The 23,865-nt window shown below is 41.8% G+C and overlaps 1 protein-coding gene across 6 annotated transcripts in view; it reads right to left on the bottom strand.

Moving 5' to 3' along the window:
* The window catches only part of ADAMTSL3 (ADAMTS like 3), a 279,320-nt gene that overhangs the window by 30,114 nt on the left and 225,341 nt on the right, over positions 1 to 23,865 (bottom strand). For 4 of the 6 annotated variants that reach the window (XM_073304072.1, XM_073304073.1, XM_073304071.1 and 1 more), the window contains exons 17-23: positions 18,659 to 18,788; positions 16,395 to 16,587; positions 15,543 to 15,722; positions 13,844 to 13,997; positions 8,073 to 9,165; positions 3,258 to 3,385; positions 2,821 to 2,949 (exon numbers count right to left, since the gene is read on the bottom strand). In XM_073304072.1, coding sequence (XP_073160173.1) covers positions 2,821 to 2,949; positions 3,258 to 3,385; positions 8,073 to 9,165; positions 13,844 to 13,997; positions 15,543 to 15,722; positions 16,395 to 16,587; positions 18,659 to 18,788 — 2,007 coding nt within the window. Of the gene's footprint in view, positions 1 to 2,820; positions 2,950 to 3,257; positions 3,386 to 8,072; positions 9,166 to 13,843; positions 13,998 to 15,542; positions 15,723 to 16,394; positions 16,588 to 18,658; positions 18,789 to 22,674; positions 22,777 to 23,865 lie in introns of those variants that run through there. The other 2 variants (XM_073304074.1, XM_073304076.1) reach the window with 2 other exon arrangements.

Raw genomic sequence — 23,865 nt, 5'->3', positions numbered from 1 at the left:
TGTGTCCCCCCTGCCACGCAACTCGTGGGTGGCAGTCTCCCCCTCTTCCAGGTCCTTGGAGGCCTGGGCCAACTCATACATGCTGTGCTGCTCAGCCCCTGCCTGAGGGCCTGAGCTATTGACTGTTTGTTGCCCTGCCCTCACCCAGGGCCTGGCCTGCTAACATTGGGCTATTTGTTCAGCCCCTGCCAGAAGGCCTGAGCTACTGACTGTTTGGGGCCCCGCCCTGACCCAGGGCCCGAGCCTACAGTGCTCCTTCCAGTTACTGCAAGGGCTGCTGAGGGAGACTCTGGTGGCCAGACAAAGTCCCCGCCAAAGTCAATGGTGTGTAGCAAGCTGGTGTGGCTCCCCGCTGCCCTGGAGAGGGTCGAGCCCTGGCCTAGCCCCTTTACAGGACTACTTACATAAGCAAAGTTATGCGTATGCATAAGTGTCTGGAGGATCCGGTTTTAAATATGCTGTCCTTATAGCAGTGGTTCATATTATGTAATATGTGCCACATATTTCTTTTGGGGACCACTTGAAAATTGCTGAGCGTCTCGGTGGACCGCTTAATGATCTTTCCAAATGTTGTCTGTACCGTTAGCTAACTATTGTAAAGTGCTTTGGATAAAAGCGCTATATAAATAAAAAAAACCTTAATAATAAACGTTTGTTTGTTCTACAAATAAAAGCACACAACTCATATTTTAAAATCAGTAGCCTTTCTAATGTGATGGATGTGCCCTCTCTCCCTGGCTGCAGCAGCCCCCGAGCTGGAACTGGGAAGGAGGGGGGGGCGTGTCTCCCCTGCCACAGAGCTGAGGCTGGGAAGGAGGGCCATCTCTCTCCAGCAGCCCTGGAGCTGGGGAAAGTCATCTATTTCTCTGGCCGCCGCAGCCCTGCAGGTCCCAAATTCCCCCCACCACCTTTTCTCACCCCACTGCCCCCTCCCACCTACCCCTATTCCCCCCAAGGCCACCACCTCACCTTCTTCTCCAGGGTCCAGGCACCTAATTAGTGGAGCTACGCCAGCGCGGCTCTACTCATTAGGAGCGTGGCTGTTCATTCTCTCGTGTGCGGCCGCCCAGGTGCGCACCTCAGAGGGAAGTATCCACGGACCACCTGAATGGACCTCGGATCACAGTTTGAGAACCACTGCCTTACAGAGTACAGAGACAGTCAATTCATTTCCAGTGCACTTTTTCAGAGATCAATCCCTAAAGTGTCCTGCATTTTCACCAGGGTTTGAAGAAATCTGTAAACATTGTGTTACTAATAGTCTTAACAAAAGTTCTCATTTTTGCTACAAAGCAAACTCTGGCAGGTTTCTTCCCCTCTCTTTTAATAAAACAGATTAATAAGGCTATTTAGCTCTCTACTCCTGGCGCAATTCAGTGGTGCACTATTTTTGATTAATGTGTCCTTACCTCATTTTCTAAGTTAATTTTTCTGCTATTAATTTGATGGAAGTTTTAAAAAGTGCAAGCTACATGTATAATTCACAAATAACTTCTACTTCCTCAGCAATTACAGGAAATAAAGCAATAAGATGAATCATTTTTAAGTCAACAGCGGTGTCAGTTTTAGCATAACAACTAAAGCCTGCCCCACTAACCTACACAACTCCAAAGTGTGTGGAAATCAAAAGTCCCATGTGTGAATATTAATTGATATTTAGATTACTAAATGCTCACCCGTCCTAAAAAAATTAATACTAACAGTGTGGCTTAAATTCTGCTGACTCTGAGATGTAGGTCAGTTGTACAAAAAGTTGCCAAAGTATAGCTGAAAAATATTACTTCCCCAAAGCTATAGCTTTGATGCGAATAGTGGGGCCATATGGCCCAATATCCGTCTGTCTGGCACCACCATTATTTAAAGCTATTTGCAGAACTATTCATGTTCATATATTTCTATCACTATTTTGGTCTAATATCAACATCTTTCTTCTGGACAACTGCAAATACAGTTTCCCAAAAACAATAAAAATGGAAATGGCACACTGACTTGTCTAACAATTTATTTTCAATTAGTTGTAACTCTCATTGTTTCCAAATGCATGTTCTTGATTAAACAAGACACGAAATGTTGACGCATATTTTATGAAAATAATTGGCAGGATACTATTGTTACGGTGAATTAACTTTTAAGGTGATCAGTTTAAAGCACAGTGATGAAGAGATTAACAGGTAAAATATCTACCTTGCCTGCACAAACTGAGATCAAGAAAATAAGATGAGACACAGAATTACTTAATATATGTAGCGTCTACTCACTGTAAGTGCTGCTCAGAGGTGTTGACCTAAAGAAGCCTATAGACTTTTGTGACTTGGCATCTAATGAGCCTCATCCTCTTTGTTTCTTTCCTGCAGCTGCAAAATGCTAGTTGTAATAGACAAACTCATTTTACCATCAAGTTTAAAGTTCTGTGAAGGTGAGACGGGAGATTTTATTTGCAGTTCTATACGGCCGAGACACATGAGCATTTCCTACGAGGGCAAGAGACCAAAAGGGTGCAGCAAATTTTCTGATGAGCAACTCAGCTAGCTGTGGAGCCAGTACTGAAGATGGGCATCAGTTTTGTGGTCCTTAAGTACCGCGGTGGATCACAGACCATTTCACGGAAAAAAATTTTCAGAGCGAGAGAGACTCTGTGTGTGTATGTCTGTCTGTCTGTCTGTCTGGAGAAAAGAAATAGAGAGATGAAATAGAGTGACCAAGGTTGACGTGCCTAGTAAAAAGGAATAACATTCTGCTGCTACTGGTAACTTTTTTCGAGACTCCAGGTGAGCTTCTAATTCCAACACAACAAGGAACTCCACTGGTGTTCTTGCTTACCTGTCACGGGACAGTCAATTGTAATGTTTGCTCCAATTCTTCCCACTATCACACCTCCAACAGTTACAGAGAGATTACTAACTTCCAGCTTTGTGACATTTATTCCAGGGGACAAAATGACAGGAGCCTCTTCAAAAGAAAAGGAAAGGAATTATATTTATTTTAAGTTTTATGTGCTTTATAGATCTTGTATTCAAAATGATCATTTAAGCAGAATTAAGTTTGAAAAGAAACATACAGATAGTAGGGTGGATCAGCTAACTTAGCTCATGGCTGTTGTGGCTTTAGTTGAAATACAATTTAACAGCGATCAGAAATCCTTATTTCTAGTTACTAATTCAGTCAAACTCAATCCAGATTTGGGACTGGAGGATGGGTGTTAGTGCTAAACAAAGAAATGACACTCACGATACTACAGATGCCATGATCAACATTACCTGCATACAACAGCAAAGAAGTTTCCATGTCAGAACCAAAGTCATTGACCACCATGCATCCATACACGCCAAGTTCCTTTCGGGTAGGACTGAGAATCTGTACTTTTCCAGTGACATCCAAAACCACTCTGAAGAATGTTTAAGGGGAAAAAGAGGTTTATTCATGTAGGAACAAATCCCATGCCCAGCTCACATATCTCAGCTGCAAACCAAGTCTCCCTTCAAGAATATAGGAGAGAGAATCTTCCCATCAAGGATACAGAACAGAAGCAGAACTGCCCTGTAGAAGCTACCCTAATCCAACGAGGAGAGCAGCCTCCATGCCTGCAGTGTGCCCTCTTTCTGGTAGCAAGGAGAAGCACTGAACGATATGTGCAGAGATGGCTCCTCCAACTCATCCTCTCCTCTCAAACAGCAATGGAGAGTTGCAGTCTGTGCCATGCAGGAGATGGACAGCATCTGCATGTCCTCACCAAACCCTTCCTCTTCACTGTGCAGCAGAACAACCCTGCTTCTGCTGCCAAGAGACCCCCCGCCCATACCCACAGAGGAAGGAGCAGGATTGGACCTGAAATGAACATGTTTCTGTGGGACAATAATAAAAAATTATGAGCAATTTTTAGAAAAAAATACTGTATGCCCCATGAACAGCCCTCTAGAGCAGGGGTGGCCAACCTGAGCCTGAGAAGGAGCCAGAATTTACCAATGTACGTTGCCAGAGAGCTACAATAATAGGTCAGCAGCCCCCCATCAGTTCCCCTCCCAGTGCCTCCCACCCACCGGCAGCCCCGCTGATCAGTGCCTCCCCCTCCCTCCCCCACCTCCCAATCAGCTGTTTTGTGGCATGCAGGAGGCTCTGGGGGGAGAGGAGCGAGGGCACAGCAGGCTCAGGGGAGGGGGCGGGAAGGGGTGGAGTGGGGGCAGGGCTTGTGCCAGAGCCAGGGGTTGAGCATTGAGCACCCTCCGGTACATTGGAAAGTTGGCGCCTGTAGCTCCAGCCCCGGAGTCGGTGCCTAGACAAGGAGCCGCAGATTAACCTCTGAAGAGCCGCACGTGGCTCCGGAGCCTCAGGTTGGCCACCCCTGCCCTGGAGCATAGTGCGCTTGTCACCTCAGACCAGCAGGGTTGGGAACAACACGGGCAAGGTGGCTGGGGTATGACTTACGGAAAGTCTGAGTCCTGGCACATGGTGGGACCTTGGGTTCTCAGCAGGGGGAGGAAATAAGGATCAAGGATTTACAATTTTAAGGGTTACCTGACTTTGTGTATTGATATAGTTTAATTATTTTTTCCCATTAGCAATAAAGCTGCAGTCTTTCCACAAAATACTGTTTTCCATCTGAACCCCTTTCCTAGTATCTCAGTGGCAAGGTATGTGACCCAAAACCATGTGGGAAGATTCTGAGAATGCCAACCTGGTGTATTTATACTTTTTTCCCCTTGTTGGATTTCCCAGCACTTAGTAACTTCAGCTACAGTGTGCACCAATGCATACATACATTGTCGATCTGACATCCTACTTGATTGGCTAAACATACAAAAATGAAGCTATATTATGTGGTGAAACACAAAAGCGTGTTAAAAATGAAGTCCTGCTTCATGTATGGGACAAAACCTGGCTTTCCCCCACCCCTGGGGCAAATTAATACTTGTATAGCACAGCACGCATACCTACAACATATTTTGCAGAGACATTAGTATTTGTCTCATACATTTCTAAATATATAGCTATAGATATAATTTATCTTTAAACAAAAAAGAAGGGAATGGAGACCCAGTTGCTAGTGAAACCCTCAAATGGTAAGGATCTCTACATTAGAAAGTGCAGTTTATAATTGTAGACGTTAGAAATAAAAAAATACTTACATATCATCAAAACGTACTAAAAATGAAAACATCAGTTGCAACAAATAAATGGGAAATTACAAATGCCCCACAAACTAAAGAATAATTGGCAGGAGCATCATGCTCCAAAAACATTTTCATTCTTAAAAAAAAATCTTATTTTTGGCATCCCTGCTTTAACTGATAGCCCTGCAGAACTATATTTTTCTTGGCAATTGGGTTAATCAGTTAAGTATGTTGAGAAATGTCCAAAAATGCCTTTTATCATTTCAGAATAATTCCTTCATTACTGAAAGGCTAGTTAAAATTCCAGCAGGCTAAACCATGAAGCTAATGTTAATGTTATCCGGTGAGTTTCTCAATTCCCAGCAGTGGAGTAAAAGTATTTGCTCAAAACTGAACAAATATCTGATAATATGATAACTTTTCTCCAAATATATTTCCAAACTGTGGTTGTAATATAAATTTTAAAATATAAATTTTGACATTCCATTATCTTTAATAGAAAGATCTGTAGGTAATGAAGGATCAAAAAAATTCACAAGAATTTGTGGTTTCTTTCTAAAACAATATTGTGTTGTACAAATTATGCACAGTGGGCACATCTAAAAGTTCATTCTAGTTCATTCTAGTTTTAGAAAAAGTAAAATTTTCAGAGATGTTTCCTGTACATAAAATGGTGAATAATATGAGAATTGGTAATATCTCTAGAACTGGAAGGAACTTTTAAAGTGATCCCCCTATCTGGTATAGAATCATAGGACTGGAAGGGACCACAAGAGATCATCTAGTTCAGTCCCCTGCACTCATGGCAGGAATAAGTATTATCTAGACCAGTGGTTCTGAAACTAGGGCCGCTGCTTGTTCAGGGAAAGCCCTTGGCGGGCTGGGCCAGTTTGTTTACCTGCTGCGTCCGCAGGTTCGGCCGATCGCGGCTCCCGCTGGCCACAGTTCGCTGCTCCAGGCCAATGGGGGCTGCGGGAAGCGGCGCAGGCCAAGGGATGTGCTGGCCACCCTTCCTGCAGCCCCAATTGGCCTGGAGCGGCGAACCGTGGCCAGTGGGAGCCGCGATTGGCCGAACCTGCGGACGCAGCAGGTAAACAAACTGGCCCAGTCTGCCAGGGACTTTCCCTGAACAAGCAGCAGCCCCAGTTTCAGAACCGCTGATCTAGACCATCCCTGACAGGTGTTTGTGTAACCTGCTCCTAAAAATCTCTAATGACGGCGATTCCACAGCCTCCCTAGGCAATTTATTCCAGCGCTTAACTACCCTGACAGGACGTTTTTCCTGCTGTTCAGTTGGTTTACCTCTTGCTGCAATTTAAGCCCACTGCTTCTTGTCCTATCAGAGATTAAGAAGAACAATTTTTCTCCCTTCTCCTTTGTAACAACTTTATATGTACTTGAAAACTGTTATGTTGTCTTCTCTTCTCCAGACTAAACCAACCCAATTTTCCCAATCTTCCCTCAGAGGTCATGTTTTTTTAGACCTTTAATCATTTTTGTTGCTGTTCTCTGGACTTTCTCCAATTTGTGCACATCTTTCCTGAAATGTGGCACCCAGAACTGGACACAATCCTCCAGCTGAGGCGGAAGAATTACTGCTCAGGTCTTGCTCACAACACTCCTGCTAATACATCCCAAAATGATGTTTGCTTTTTTTTTTTTGCAACAGTGTTACACAATGACCCCCAGATCCCTTTCTGCAGTACTCCTTCCTAGGCAGGCATTTCCCATTTTGTATGTGTGCAACTGATCATTGCTGCCTGAGTGGAGTGCTTTGCATTTGTCCTTATTGAATTTCATCCTATTTACTTCAGACCATTTCTCCAGTTTGTCTAGATCAGGGGTTCTTAAACTGGAGGTCGGGACCCCTCAGGGGGTCATGAGGTTATTACGTGGGGGGGGGGGGGTCATGAGCTGTCAGCCTCCACCCCAAACCCCACTTTGTCTCCCGCATTTATAATGGTGTTAAATATATTTTAAAAGTGTTTTTAATGTATAAGGGGGGGTCGCACTCAGAGGCTTGCTATGTGAAAGGCGTCACCAGTACAAAAGTTTGAGAACCACTGGTCTAGATCATTTTGAATTTTAATCCTATCCTCCAAAGCACTTGCAACCTCTCCCAGCTTGGTATCATCCACAAACTTTATAAGTGTACTCTCTATGCCTGCGGTTCTCAAACTGTGGGTCGGGACCCTGTTTTAATGGGGTCACCAGGCTAGTTTAGATTTGCTGGGGCCTGGGGCCGAAGCCAAACCCTGAGGACTTCAACCCTGGGCAGTGAGGCCCAGGTTGGGCTTTGGCTTTGGTCCCCCGCCTGAGAGGGTGGGGCTTGGTTGGGCTCAGACTTCAGACCTCCCTCCTGGGGTTGTGTAGTAATTTTTATTGTCAGAAGGGGGTCACGGTGCAATGAAGTTTGAGAACCGCTGCTCTATCCCATTATCTAAATCATTGATGAAGATTATTGAACAGAACTGGACCCAGAACTGACCCCTGTGGGACCCCACTGATATGCCCTTCCTGCTTGACTGTGAACCACCGATAACTACTCTCTGGGAACTACTCTCTCTACCCCATGGTATATCAAAAATGCTCTCACACATTTTTCCCTTTATATTTACTTTAGTACACGTCTATTTATTCTCTAATGCAGATAAGTTACTTTAGGCAGAATGTATAAAACACACACAGTATAGCCTCATTTGTGGTATAAAATTCAATCCTGCCATATAATATCATAGACTTATATGTGCACTGTTTCTTTAATAAATGATTTGTGACACAATCTAACACAAATTTCAAATAAAAGTATAAATGTCGTAATAAAGAGATGAAAAGCACAGTGCTCACATTGACTTCATTTTCACAATACATTTTTAACATTACACAACACAGTAGATTTTAGTTTTTGCCAATAACAACATAAAGAAGATCCATATAAAACCGAAAGAATCCATATTTACTTACTTCTCAGAGGATTTTAATGCTTCTCCATCTTTTGTCCAAGTATATTTAGGCTCATTAATGTCTGCAGTTTCACACAGTAAATTGACAGCGCTAGTACTCTGGGTCAGAAAAACTGTATTTCCAATTCGTGCAGTTATTGTTTTATTAAAGGAAATTCCGGGCACTTGTTTTTGCCTTATAATACCAGGTCCTTTTTGATTGAACATCGGCTTGGCTAGGGTTTTTGTGTTGAAACGTTCAGATACGTTTGGTGATTTACTGGTGAGCTTTGAGGCTAACTTTTCTTCATTCAAGCCTTTCCATTTTTCAGTAGTAAGTTGTAGTGGTCTAGATAATTCAGCAACTAACTGATATATGACTTGGGATGCCAGATCATCACTGACCTCTCCAGCTTCAATGAGTTGACTCATGTTTCTTATCAGTCTGTCGAACTGTACAGTGTCCATGCTGTAAGCTCCTTGAAGAATTGCTGCCTCCAGATGTTTGTTCTCGAATTCATGAGGGCTGTATTCTTCTGCTGAATTACTCACATGGGTTTCACCATGTCTCAGAAATGGCTGATCATTAACTTGTCCATCCCTGAGATACAGCTCATTCTTTTTACTCCATATTTGCCACATTTTGCTCATTTTATGCCATTTGGCTCCAAAACTGTTCGCTTCGTTGTGATCTGTACCTCTGGTCTCACTTGCGTGTTTTCTAAAAGTTGGAGGTTCTATCAGCCGGTTGTCAGTGCCAATAAGTTTGAGAACAAATGTTTTATGCACAGAGCCTGCAATGCACCTGTACACTCCGATATCTGTAGCCCCAAGGCTATGTATTTTCAGTGATCCCGATTTAGTGATGCCAAGTCTTTTAGAGTTTTGTAGATGTTGTCCATCTTTCTCCCATTGGATAAGTGACTTTTGAAACCTTCGTACTGGGCACTTAATTACAACGGATGTTTTTGGAAGCAGATAGGCTCGGCTTCCAATGGTAAAATTAATGCGTTTCTCTTGTCGTGTCTGTATGTAGACTCGGTGTATACTGACAATCTGAGGTCCATGGGCAGCATGCTTCTCTGGACGCTTGGGTTTAATTTCTTGTTTAATCTCTGAAACAGTAATCAAGTGTTGAAAATGACTGAATCACTGGCACTCTCCCTAACAAATTCTGCTTTTCTGAGAATGCTGGTTATAGCATTTTCTCTGATTTGGTTCAGGTAAGCTCCCAACTTGCTGACTTTTTATCTGTGTCACATACACACAAACAGGAACAATGATATAGTGAAATTTTCTGGCCCCAATTTAGGCATTCTCCTGCTTCTCTCTAAATCTCCTGCAGGTCTTATCATATCAATGAGAAAGCACATATAACACATATCTGTACAGAGGACAATACTTGGAAGAGGGGGAAAAGTGCAATAAGGTAGGCATGCTATATCTGCTATTCTTATTGCTGCCAGTTGAAAGGGAAAGAAAGGGGGTAAAGGAAGAGGAAAAAGCAAATAAAAGGTAGAGCACAACATCACTCTTCCCGCATTTGGGCACTGCAGCAAGTGCAGGGAACCTAAATAACACAAAGTCCATTAGAAAACGCAGGACTCTTTTTTCTCTGGCCGTTAGACCTGCTGGCTGGCTGGCCTTACTGGCTGGCAGGCAGATTGCAATCGAGTAGACAGCAACCCAGGAGATGAGAACAGGAGTCAATGAATGGGCAGTAAGGGAACAGAGAAGGCCAAGCTACTATCATTGGACTAGTGATCACTTTCTTTGGCTAGAAGAGGCTTTGGTCACAGAGTCCTGCTGTTGGCAGGGGTCAGGAATACAGGAAGGAAAGGGGAAAGAAAGAGAGAAAAAAGTCAGATCCCGGAGAGGGCTGGTAAGTCAGAAGATGGCTGTGGGCAAGCTGAAGAGAAAACTGAGGAGAATTTCATGCAGGAAGGTGCGGAGGCAGAATGCTGAGTATGGTGAAGCGCCTCCTGATTTACGCAGCAGGAATTTGAACTCTACATGGTTTCTGGAGAGCTGCCTCCATGACGATAGCCAAAGACAGGCCTTCCCAGCAGTGGCCGGATAGACACGGGAACACAGTGTGAAAATGACTACAGTATTTCAGATACCATTTTGTTGACTCATTACTGGCCACTACTATGCCCCTTTCTGATCAGCAGAACTAATCTTCCTAAGAAAGCATTAGGTAGCTGAGAAACAGAACAATGCAGAAGGAACGTAACAGAAGCATACACCTCAGCTATTCACTTTGTGCAAGGCAAGGTGAAACTGGCCAGCCAGGGGAGTCAGGAAACTCCCTAGACGAGTGTTAGAGAACACTCAGTTTTTACTAGTGACCCATTCTGTTGGTATGTGACAGAGAACAAAACCCAGCAAGCTGCAGAATGACTTGAATGAGTCAGAGAAAAAGACAAATTAATCAAACACTCCTGCATGTGATTGAATCTAAAATCATTACTACTCTACCATTTGGTGAGACCATAAATAAATAAAATGACAAAGCTTGACAGCAAGTTATTGCAAAAATTTGAGTGCTTCAGATATCATATACTTACATTTTGGATAGGTTGTAAAGGAAGAGGTAAAAAGCTAAATACTTCAAGCATTCAAAGAGTGTGCATGCTGTCTGAACTACAGCCCAGAGTGCATTCTTATGCTTATAAAACAGAATAGTTATTTTCGATATTTTGGCTAATGAGTTCTGACCAATGTGGATATCCTGGTTTCATAATTACATAGCTCTTAAGTCAGTATTTGTTATCTAGATGCATGGTTCCCTCAACCAACCATTTTATATTGTTCAACAAATAAACTGTTTCAGGCACTGAGTGGAGTAAGATTATTAAAAGAGTGTCCTGTTTTTAATAACTATTGGGCTCAAAATATTTGTTTTAATGAAAATGTTCCAGTATTAAAGCTTCAATTTCCAAAATCCAGCATACATACACAGTAAGTGTAACTTTATACACACAAAATACTTTGTGCTATGCTATGTTTACATTAGTTATTCCAATACAGAATTAAACCCAGCACGTGTTTATAAATATGTTCAAGTCTGACTGATCAATTGTTCTTTTTTTAAAGAAAGACGTCATCAATTCTTCTTAACAGTGCAACAACAGAGGGCACGTGTGTGTGTGTGTGGGGGGGGCTGTAAGTATGTACTGGCGGAAGAGTTAAAAGTGAGAGAGCATTCAGTTTTGTGTACTGCAGGAGAATAGTCCACAATGAACTTTCTGGATCCCTGGAAGCATCATAATTTGCAGCTTTGGAAGGGGTGATCTTTTTGGGAGGGATTCCATGAAAGGTAAAGCTGCTGAATACATTAGCCTGCACTAGTGCCACAGGGCCTGATCCTCAGCTGATGTAACCTGGTGTAGCTCTGTTGCCTCCAACGGAGCTACACACATTTTTACCAACTGGAGATCTGGCTTATAAACTGTAAGCTCCTAAGCTATTTCCCAGGACCTAGGAAGCCCCAGAGATATTTCTGCCTGGATTGGGCCTTCATAAAGTAAAGAGCATGCCCAGATACTGTGTCTAGGGAGTCAGGCTTAGACTAACAAGCCCCATCACCATAAGCAGATAGTAAAAATTAAGCGCTCAGTTGTGCCCTGAAGACTGAGCCCTGAAGAGGGGGCATTGAAGAATGCCACTTTAGTGCAAGCTCTGGGAGGCACCAGCTCTCCCAAAGCAGCCCTGCTTGGTGACAAAGTGTGCATGGTGCACCATCCCTAAGAACAGTGCAGCCTGCTCTCCTCTTTGTAGCCTCGAGCTCTACTTTTTGGGGTGATGCCAAGTTCCTGTCTCCCACCCACTCCCTTCAGGTGATTTGAGGTGAGCCCCTGGATGTAGTAGGAGGAAACAGTCCCTGAATGTTCCTATGAATCCCAGGATTGCTACTGTCCCTGGGCCCTGGTGCAAGAAGCAAAGTGAGGATCTGGAGTGTGCTCTCCACTCTCACCTTTTGTGTACTCATATAAATGCCAGGCAGAATCCAACCTTAGAGGCTAATACATCTAAAACCTTGTCCTGAACAGTTTGAGAACTTGAAGGGAGAGGCTGGTCACTGGCCTTCTTTCATCATTTCAGTCTGCACCCCATTACCTGCCCTAATAACTACTGTATGTCTTCACATGTTGCTCCCTTCTTACTACAATGGAAGCTGAAATGTTACTTTAACATCACTCTCCACTAAGCAATTTGCAGGCCACATTGCCATTCAACTATCCACAATTAATTAAATTCAGATAGATATGCAGCTCAAAATATTTTATTAAAGCTTATGCCAAGGACATTCCTGAAAGTCCACGGGGCTTTATTTAAGTGGTGTTTTGAACCTCAGGATTCTGGCATGTTAATCTGAAATGAAGTCCAGGAAAAGAAGTTTCATATTATGTATGAATCAGAATTGCACTATTATTTTGTGTTGTGAATAACCATTTATACAAAGCTAGAAAACACATAATCAAGTAGCTATTTCTGGACAAGACCATTAACTGGATCAAAACCAAAAAGACTGCACATATTACCGGATATTTACAGATCTGTATGATGCAAAACTTTCAATTCTTCCAAACCTAGAGTGAATGTTTTCAATTGAATAGTTGTCATTAAATATATTGTGTTCAGTAGAGTTTTATCAACTTGTATCTGACATTTAGGCCATTCATAAGAGCCTTCTTTTTTAAAGGCACAAATTTATATCCTCCTTTCTAAAGGAAGAAAAACAGAGGCCCACATTGAGGAATGGTTGCACATTCTTCACTGTAACTGTACCTAAAAGAAGAAAAGGAGGACTTGTGGCACCTTAGAGATGAACAAATTTATTTGAGCTGTAGCTCACGAAAGCTTATGCTCAAATAAATTGGTTAGTCTCTAAGGTGCCACAAGTCCTCCTTTTCTTTTTGTAGATACAGACTAACACAGCTGCTACTCTGAAACCTGTACCTAAAAGAGACGTCTACCTGGCTATTTTACATGTGCAGTTAACACAGTAGTCTACCTTGCTATTTTGCATGAGCTGTTGGCACAATTACAATCATTATCATGACAAGATCATGCTCAAATTACAAAACATGCATTTTTCTGGGAACATTTCTAGAAGTAATGAGCCAAATGTTGTATTTTTTTAAAAGGTATCTACTCCTGCTACGACTGTGCCTGCAAAACACCTTGTGAAGCCAAAGGGAATAGGTTTCACACTCCCTTAGGCACTGATAGAAATTATTTCTGCACCTGCCACTGGAACGGGAGTTTTGTAACTTTTAACAGCATTGACGGGAGTGTAACGCCCAGTGTTCTAAGAACACACACTGAACAGATACACATTGGGCCCAATTCTCATTTACACCAAGGCCCCCTTTTACTGCTCTGGCAGTGTAAATGGGCTCTATAGCAGGTATACAAATAATTTATACCCACTCAAAGGCACCTTTATACCATCAGAATGGTGCAAAGGGTAAATAAGAATCAGGCCAAATATATTTAAGTACATAGAGAGACCAAAAAACCAACCCCTTAACATGTATTCGTATATTACATTTAAAAAAAATTTAAACTGGAACCATTGCTTTGGGCTGAGAAGGTATAAATTTCATAAAATTAAAATAATCCTATTATTGTTGGTCTTGTGATCACAATGCCTAAGTTGCTCTCAGATCAGTAACGTTATGAAATGTAGCAAGGATAGAGAAATGAATTAATTTAGCAGCACATACACAGGTTTTTCTTGATCATGTCAAATCAGCAGGGCACTAGGTAAAGTAATACACTTACTGTTACAGTCATTCACGTGACAGGACCTTACAAGTGAGGAAGTAGGGAGACTGCTACACATTGATACATTTAATGTGACATTTTGGCCCTTTGCTGTTAGCTTTTGGCAGGCAAGTTTCCTTCTCTGGATTCCAGCACCACAGCTTAGAGAGCACTGTGAAAGGAAGGATGTAGTCAGAGTGAATTTTGTGTCGTGTCTCATACATGCTACTTTTAAAGTGAATTCTTTAAAGGATGCTGTTTCAGATGGATCCCCATGCTCTCCAAAGCTCTAAGTGCTCTCCGGGCTTTAAGTCAATATGAATATAAAGTGACTAACCCTTTCCACCAAACAGCTCAGAAACAATGATAGGAAAATGACAGTATTTCTTATGGTCCCACTGTGGACGTAATGCAGAATGAGACTTGTTATTCTCAGATGTAGAATTCAGCAAGTTCTAAATTGCCTGGGCCAAGTCTCTCAAGTCACTCTGCATGTTCATATTACATTTGAACAGGATTTTAATTGTAATCTTTAACTATTGTGACAGGGTCGGGCCGGATGGCTACAGGAGCGTAATAGAAGGCAGATATATTAGCCCCAGGCTAAGTAGGTCCCTTTTCCCTGGGTAAGGTAACAGGGAAGGTTCAAGAACAATCAGAAACCTTCTGGAGACAATTAAGACAGGCTGATTAGAACACCTGCAGCCAATCAAGAAGCTGCTGGAATCAATTAAGGCAGGCTAATCAGGACACCTGGGTTTTAAAAAGGAGCTCACTTCAGTTTGTGGTGTGCGTGTGAGGAGCTGGGAGCAAGAGGCACCAGGAGCTGAGAGTGAGAACGCGGACTGTTGGAGGACTGAGGTGTACAAGCATTATCAGACACCAGGAGAAAGGTCCTATGGTGAGGATAAAGAAGGTGTTGGGAGGAAGCCATGGGGAAGTAGCCCAGGGAGTTGTAGTTGTCGCCCAGCTGTTCCAGGAGGCACTCTAGACAGCTGCATTCCACAGGGCCCTGGGCTGGAACCCAGAGTAGAGGGCGGGCCCGGGTTCCCCCCAAATCCTCCCAACTCCTTGTCAGACACAGGAGGAGTCGACCTGGACTGTGAATTCAGAAAAACAGCCAAGCTGAGGGCTGCCGTGAAACTCCAAGGTGAGCAAATCTGCCAATAAGCGCAAGACCCACCAAGGTAGAGCAGGAACTTTGTCACACTATATTTATGCCTTTTAGTGGATCTTTTTTAGGAGGAGACTGGAGGCTTGGATTAAAGGAGAGGGAGAAAAATAGCATTCAATGCACTATTGTGCCTTTCAGAAATTCAACTAGGGAGTAAATCTGAGTGGTTGGAAGCTAAACATGCTCCAACCCGACGCAACCATACTGGAAACAAACAAGAAGCATTATGGCCTCTTGTTTTTCAGTTTAAACATGAGTGCAGAAAGGGGCTACAGTTAGTTGGGTCTCAGGTAGGGAGCTATGTTTTGGGCCCGGGTGCACCTGGATCTGTTGTAGCAGGCCTCTTGAAATGCTCTACCTCCTTCCTCCCCACAACTGCAGGAACTGCTTTGGGTGGGTAGGGCCTTTTGCCTAATTGCATTCCCTCTGGAGTCCACGCTACTCTATGTACTTTAATGATTATCTGGTAGTCTCCCAGCTAGAATTCCCTTGAGTTCCCTTTGTATTGGGAGGTTTGGTGAACTCTTACTCTGGACCACTCACCTTGGACCATTCCCCTACAACTAGCTGAGGGGGACAATCAACTTTGGCACACAATTTACGAGCAGCCAATCTAGGCTCCTGGCAGATCTCATCAGAAAGTTTCAGGAAGCTTCCATCTGTCAACAACTGCTTACAGTGAACTTTGCGACTCTGAGTCCCTCCGCCACAGGTACGGGAACACTACAACGAAGATAAGAATGTGGAAAGCCTAGCCGCATGCACACCTGTCTTCACTCATTTATACTGTTATTTTATACAGGCATTTTTAAGGCAGCTATCACCATGTTTTCTTTGAACACTACTGGTTTAGATTAAAAAGTGAGCAGCATTTTCCAAAAACCAAGCAGCATATGCTCCTGGTAGCACTGATTTAGTGAATGGGCCGTGAGCCAGGAAAACCTAACGAATGAGCTCAGTGCCAGACAACTGCAATGCAAGTACTTAGTGGAAAGCCTAGAAAAAGATGTACACTTTACATTTGAACTGGCCAAGTTAAGGCTCAGGTGCATATCTGGCATGAGCTTGGGAAGCTGCACCTTTGGGACAGGTAAGTTAAGTATTGCTTCCAAATGCAGGTGATCTCACTTGTGGGGTATGGGGAGAGAGGTGAGCTCTGGACTAACTGGGATCTAGGCCTTTTTGGACTTCCAAGATGTTAACTAGCACCTTGAATTTCACCCAGAAGTGAAGTGAAGAATGGAGACTACGAGTGTAATAAGTTTGATGTCAGCTGAAACCCTGAACAATCACAAACTTCTGAGTGACCTTCCAGGTTACTCTAATTAGAGCACATTAGGAAACTAACCAGAAGAAAAATGCTTACAACTAAACCATTTCCATAATCTGTTGTACCTGCTGCCATTCTTCAACATGCCAAGCAGGGGGACAGTCAATCTGGTTACAGGCTTGTAAAACATGAGGCTTTTCATCATTGCAGTCTTCATGAGTAACAATGGGTCCCTCAGGTTGCTGGCAGTACACATCTCTTGTCTGAATCCCAACTCCACAAGTAGCAGAACACTGTCTCCAAGGGCCAGTTTCCCACCTGTGCCAAAAACACATCGGCAAAAAAATTCACTCTAATTAAACAATGCAGAAGAATGGGGTATTGGGGAGGGATTATCCGGACACAAATGATACCCATACAGAGCAAAACAAAGCAGAAGCAAAGGCATATTTATATTGCGAGGGTTAGACTATCATCTACATTTGCCATAAAAAATATGAATTACATTTATAAGCTTGAATGTAAGGAAAATATGTATTTTATTTACTATAAATACTAAAGTCGTAAAGAGCTAATCCAAATAAATGTTATGTGGTTCCAGAATTCACATTTAGAACATTCCTCATACGATAATCAGTTCCTGTTAGCTTCATGCTGACATTTATATGGTTTAAGGGGACTTTTCTTATATCTATTACATTTTTATTACATTTGTATACATTTTCTATCAAACATCCTGCTCCTGTTAACTTTCAATCCACATGTTTTGCAGGAGAAAGTCTCTGTAAACAACTTATTGTTTTTTGGCTTTGACCTTTTCCTCTGAACCATAATTTTCTCACTGAATGCAATATTCTAAGTTTTTGATAGTTTAATTATATTTTACAATTAAAAGGGGAGATCAGAGTTTCCTTCACAAAACATATATCACTTTCTGAACTAAGGCTACGCCCTTTAACTCTATGCAATTACTATTTAACACTGGGCTCTTGGGAAAAGGAATCTCTCAGAAGGGTTAATGCAAGGTCTGTTGAAGAGCGTTGTATAAAAGTGGTTTCCACAAAGACCTCTGCATTGTGAAGCTAAAAAATTACATCACAGTATATGATATCTTCATTCTGTTTTCTTAGGTGAATAAAAAAGGCTCTGCAGCTGATGTATTTGTTAAATCCTGCCCTGCCTTTCTGAGATGGCTATATTTTCCAAACAATAAATTGTACTGTTTGAAGATAAGAAAAATAATCCAACACACAGATCTACTTTAGCAATAAATAGTAAATAGATAAGGAACCACATTTATAGATTTTGCACACACACTTATTTTCAAGGAATAAGACTATCTTTTGTTCTTCCCACAGTATTCCCTCAGAAGACTAACTCAGATTAGTTAAAGAAATGAAACTGAAAGTATTATATGGCTCCTGAAAAGAGCATTCCATAACAGGAGTATAACATTCAATCTACAAGAGGATTTCATTTGGGTTATTAATTTCTGCAAGTGAAAGAGTAAACAGTCAGTCCATGTAAGTGAGGATGTAGCTAGTTTCAAGAAAAGTGAAACACTGTGTCTTTGCATCAAATTTTTATTCCCCCCCCCCCCACAAAAATGAAGAGCAATTTATTTGGTAATATACTATTATTCTTGGGTATTGTGCTGTTTTCACTGAGAAAATGTGGCTTTTTCACTTGTCGCGTTGTCTGAAGATAGTGGGCGAGAGGGGGATCAGGGCTGGGGCAGAGGGTTGGGGTTAGGGTGTGTTGGGGGGTGAGAGCCGGAGCGGCTGGGGGTGCGGGCTCTGGGATGGTGATGGTGATGAGGGGTTTGGGACACAGGAGGGTGCTCTGGGCTGGGACCAACAGGTTCGGAGGGTGGGAGGAGGGAGCAGGGCTGAGGCAGGGGGTTCAGGAATGGGGCGTGGGAGAAGGTCAAGAGTGCAGGCTCCAGGAGGTGCTTACTCCCGGAAGCAGTGGCATGTCCCCCCTCCAGCTCCTATGTGGAGGCATAGCCAGGCAGCTCGGTGCACTGCCCGGTCCGCAGGCGCCGCCTCCGCAGCTCCCATTGGCCATGTTTCCCAGGGGCAGTGCACAGAGGTGCTTGGGGTGGGGGCAGCGCTTTGGGGTGAGGGCAGTGTGTGGAGCTCCCTCGCTGCCCCTACATCTAGGAGCTGCAGGGAGGACATGCTGCTGCTTCCAGACTTTTAACATCGTGGTTGGCAATGCTGACTGGAGCCACCAGGATCCCTTTTCAACAGGGCATTCCGGTCAAAAAACAGACACTTGGCAACCCTAAGCCTGATCCTTGTCTGAGAAAGTCAGTAGACAATGTATGGTTATTTAAGTCGTATTAACCATTTCTTTTCCACAATGTGATTTCATTATTACAGCGTACCTTGGTGGGCACAGTTTCATGTTGCAAGTGCGAGTCATTGCTGGTGGTCGCATGGCATTGTCACACAGGGTGTCGTTGACAGCTTGTTTTGTCAGCACATGCAGGCACACTGCAATGGCTTCTTGTATCCCTGGATTTAAAAATAAAAACACACACGAGATGCTCTATGGACAGATGAACAATTTTAATAACCTCTTCTTTCTTACCCCCAGTCTCAACCTGAACTCATTCTGGATGCCAAATTAGATGGCAAGTTTAAAATTAACAATCTGACTCATAAAAGCACTGGAAATATTTTAGAATATGTTTGAAAGTCAGAAGACGTTTTTTAAATTAAAAACCGAGTTACAGTGCAACATTTCTGGGATTTCTTATTCACAGGCAGCAATGCCCCAATTTAGGATTTCTTTTCTAGATTCAAATCAGCTCTTTGAGTGGATACAAATAAGCAATATTTATAGGTGCCAGTTTGTCATTGTGCCCCTCAGAAAAACAGAAAATTGGTGACAAATTTTGTCTTTCTCACTGTAACACCCAGAAAACAAGAAACCATGACTGGCACCCCGATGACACTGATTTTTGGAAAGCTCTCTCTATTTAATCGTGCTACCCCAAGGCAATTAGAGTGATTTGGTTGGCAGTCAGTATATAATAAATGCCTTTTCATAGAGCTGGAGTCACCCCATAGGAGCAGAATGCTGTTTTATTCCTACTGATTTAAATGGGATTTCAAAGAGCTAAGTATTTGAAGAGACAAAAATTACATAAATCTTTCTAAACTACAGCCAAGGCAATGGCTGACTCAGCATGTAGAGATACCCGCTGGGCCAGATCCTCAGCCGATGGACACTGATGTAGCTCCCTTAAAGCCAATGGATCCTCAGCTCCAGCTAAGGGTCTAGACCCAGTGTATACAGCATTCCCTGACACAGGTTTTCCCTCAGCTTCTCTCCAAAGTGTAGCTATAATTATAGTTATGCTGAGACATGAAAGAATATTAATAATTAAAGTTTTATCAGTCAGAAAAAATGAAGTCCGATAAGTCTGGTTTAGATCAACACAACTCGGTGAACACTTGTCAATTAGTTAGCTTCATCGTTTATTTCAAAATTGCATGGTGTATTCCATTTCACATATACCGTTATTCTGCAAGGCAGTATTATGTCTTCAGTGTGCAAACCCTATTCACTTAATGGCGAAATGCACGTAGAAATAAAGGACACAAAACTTAGTGAAGTGCTTTGGAAATCTTCTGTATCTATGCAATAAAAACAACAGTCATTATCATTGACTTATTGAACAGCACAGCACTGAAATGCACTCTAACATGCACTTTTGTTGGTACCATGTGAAAATGGCTAATGTAATACACAACAGGTAACATGGTCACAGTTCAGAGAATCTGCTTCCTTCCTTCTAAATTTACTTTCCCCCCAAGAGATCTCCTAGGGCTACAAATGTGTTTTCCATAGTAGGTTATATTATTTGTCTTATGTCTAAAAGCGTGAAAGGTTTCTAATATGTTTGTCTTTCTAACTGGAATTCCTCTTGTTATTTATGTATGGTACATTAAAACATCACAGGTTTTTCTGTTTTATCTAACTACCACTAGGTTATAAATACCCTTGCTTCTAGATAAATTCGTACACCATTAATTGTTTCTTAACACTTGTTGGTTATTTAATAATCCGTTTGATTTCAACTGACTCCATGAAATATTCTGTGTTGGAAAATTTTCTGCCTAAGGTTAGTGGTGCATGTTTTATGACTTTCAGGTAATAACTGGTCTTTTTCTTTCCTAGTGAGAGTTACAAATGATTTTAATGTGCTCTGAAATGCTTCCATCTGCCACTATCATCTCAGACTTTGCACTTGTATAGCCAGTGACCATCATAATGGTATGTAGAAGAACAAACTGAGCTGCCTCATGCACTTTAGCCAGAAGACATATTTTTCTTCATTATTATAATTTAGTAGCAGGTGCCCAGCATTTGAATTTACTCTGTTAATCATTATGGTAATTGTCTCTCTGTCAAGAGCTAGTACAATCCATTCTTGAACACTGGCAATTCCTATCACAAACCAATATTGCCCACATCTATGAATTATCTTGATACAATCCAGCATATTTATTCTTTCAAGACCAAGGCTGCAAGTCTTCATTGTGATGATACAGGTACCAATGTAACAATTTCAAGCATAATACAAACCATACGTGTAGCAGGAGTGGATGTATACAACACTATGGACTCTAGCTTTCTTTTGGGCTTTCACTGGGATCCATCTTAATCCCTTTTGGGGCTCATGTTCATTCCAGGAAGCCTTTGCTGTGTAATTGTTTTGACTATGTCTGCACAGTGCTGAGTTTTTATGTAACAGGAGCACTGACCTTGTGCATAACTGACCGCCTAGTCACTTCTATTAAATAAAAGTCATTAAGTGTTGAAAATTGCGTTACCAGCAACACATACATTTAATAAAATGTTCTTTCACACTAGGGACTGGATTATATCCTTTACATCAAATGTCCGTACAACATGATCCAAGGGTGAAAATGCAGAATCAAAGCAAATCACTACACACAAGTTTTACAGAACTCCAAGGTTCTATCCCCGAGACTAAAAACCAGGGAACCATGGATACTGCAGCACCTCCTAAATGATGGATGCGCCTTCAGAAGTATTTATTCAAACATTTTGGTTTCCTTCAGTTTCCTTGAATAAGAAATATGTTGCTTGTAATGTACAATTCAGAAATAAAGATCCAGATGTACAGTTTTGCTGAGGTATAGCTCTGGAAGAGGTTATCAGATGAGCACTGAAACATATATTTATCATTCATCCAGTTGCAAGGCCCAGGCCTTCACTGAGGATAGTGTTAAGGGTTTGTTTCTGCTTCAAGTGCCTTGTTCTGGCTAGCAAGACAAAATTGGCTTCTTAGTTGTTATTTTAGAACATAACATGAGAACATAAGAATGACCCTACTGGGTCAGACCAAAGGTCCATCTAGCCCAATATCCTGTCTTCCGACAGTGGCCAGTGCCAGGTCCCCGAGAGGGAATGAACAGAACAGGTAATCATCAAGTGATCCATCCCCTATTGCTCATTTCCAGATTCTGGCAAACAGAGGTTAGGGACACCATTCCTACCCATCCTGGCTAATACCCATTGATGGACCTATCCTCCATGAATTTATCTAGTTCTTTTTTGAACCTTGTTATCGTCTTGACCTTCACAACATCCTCTGGCAAGGAGTTCCACAGGTTGACTGTGTGTTGTGTGAAGAAATATTTCCTTTTATTTGTTTTAAACTTGCTGCCTATTCATTTCATTTGGTGACCCCTAATTCTTGTGTTATGAGAAGTAGTAAACAACACTTCCTTATCTACTTTCTCTACACCAGCCATGATTTTATAGACCTCAATCATATCTCCCCTTAGCCGTCTCTTTTCCAAGCTGAAAAGTCCCAGTTTTATTAATCTCTCCTCAAATGGAAGCTGTTCTATACCCCTAATCATTTTTGTTGCCCTTTTCTGAACCTTTTCCAATTCCAGTATATCTTTTTTCAGATGGGGCGACCACATCTGCACACAGTATTCAAGATGTGGGCACACCATGGATTTATATAGAGGCAACATGATATTTCCTGTCCTATTATCTACATTTTCTTAATTATTCCCACCGTTCTGTTCCCCCCACCCCTTTTTTTTTTAAATTTTAGGCCAAATTTTGCCCTTAGAACAGATTTAAATTACATCTCTTTTACAGGGATTGGAATGGAAACATTCATGTTTGTGCAAAAACAAAAAACAGTCAAAGCTGATAACCAAAAGAGCTATTTTGCAATGGGTTATGCTGTATAATATTTTCTAAACTTCACACACAGAGGGTGATATGATAAGAGATTCCTATATTGAGCCCTCTGCAAGTCAGCATTTCTCTCATCAGCAGTTTATATTACAATGTTGTGGTGAGTATATCCAGGGGGAAAAAAAGGCATGTCACACCTTTTCTTTTCTTTTGGCTGTGACATGCCACCTTGGTTTGGTCGGTGTATGAGATGTCTTTCATTTCACTCATCAGAGTACCACAGACTGCTGCAATTCTCTACTCCAAATGCTTTAAGAAAATAAGAAAATAAAAGCTATAGTGTTCTGGTGTTTTAAGGTATAACAGAACAGATATTGTAAAAAGTTTGTACAAAAACAGACTTGTTTTTCAGATCTATGGTGCTTTCCAATAAACAGTTACGCTCCATTGATGCAGCATTTCCTTATAATTTACTTATAAAATGTGTAAGAGATTGATCTTAATTATAAATTTGTTTGCCACCACAATTTAATATTGACTTGTAATGTGAATCAGTGACAAAACTTCTTATATTGCAGGGTTTGGGAAGCATCTTGCATACCATAATAGTGATAAAATCTTCAGGCAAACAAACACAGTGTCATATGTGTGAAGTTCTTGCCTTGTGATGCTAACATAGTAGAACATTTACACCCCCCCCCCCAAAAAAAAAGTATTAGATAAGTTACTCAGGCAGATCTCAATAAAGCACTAAGTATGTTTACAGTATTTTGATGTACTATCAGTAATTTTTCTACTAATCAGTGCAACAGAATATTTTCTATTTTAACTGAGCACACAACCCTCACAAACTCACAGTTTTTGACAGCTGTGGGAAGAAATATACAGAGCACAAAGTTGTGTTTAAAGATCAGAGTGTTTGCAAAATGTGTACTTTACTTTTACTCTAGAAAGGGAAAACAGTAAAGAGTTAGGACAGAAGATGCTAAATGTAAATGGTAGAAGGATGGTCTCTTCACTCAACCTTACACCTAGAAAAGGAAAAAAAAAGTTTACTTATTTCAGATTACTTTTGCCTTGCTGTCAACTTAAAGAGAAATTGTCGTCAATTGTCAATTAAAAAGTGAGTTAGAAGAAATTTCATATATTACACATGCCTGAGTCTCTCTGCCAATTTTTGTAGATGTACAGTCATATTTCCCTCTGTTAAGGAACAGATTGTAAATCGACCACTCAATGGTGAACAGTTTTTCTCAAAAAGCCAACAGGACTACTCATGGGAGTAACTGCTCACCAGCAAGAACACCACAGTATTGCCAAGACACATCATTTTATTGTGAGTCCTGTAATACTTGGTGCTTTACTTAAAGCCCCAGTGCCTGGAGTCCTGTGATTTTG

Source organism: Lepidochelys kempii, chromosome 10, assembly GCF_965140265.1.
Source record: "Lepidochelys kempii isolate rLepKem1 chromosome 10, rLepKem1.hap2, whole genome shotgun sequence".
In the NCBI taxonomy this organism is placed as follows: domain Eukaryota; kingdom Metazoa; phylum Chordata; order Testudines; family Cheloniidae; genus Lepidochelys; species Lepidochelys kempii.
The sequence above is the reverse complement of the archived record's forward strand: the minus strand, read 5'-3'. Positions and strand labels throughout refer to the sequence as shown.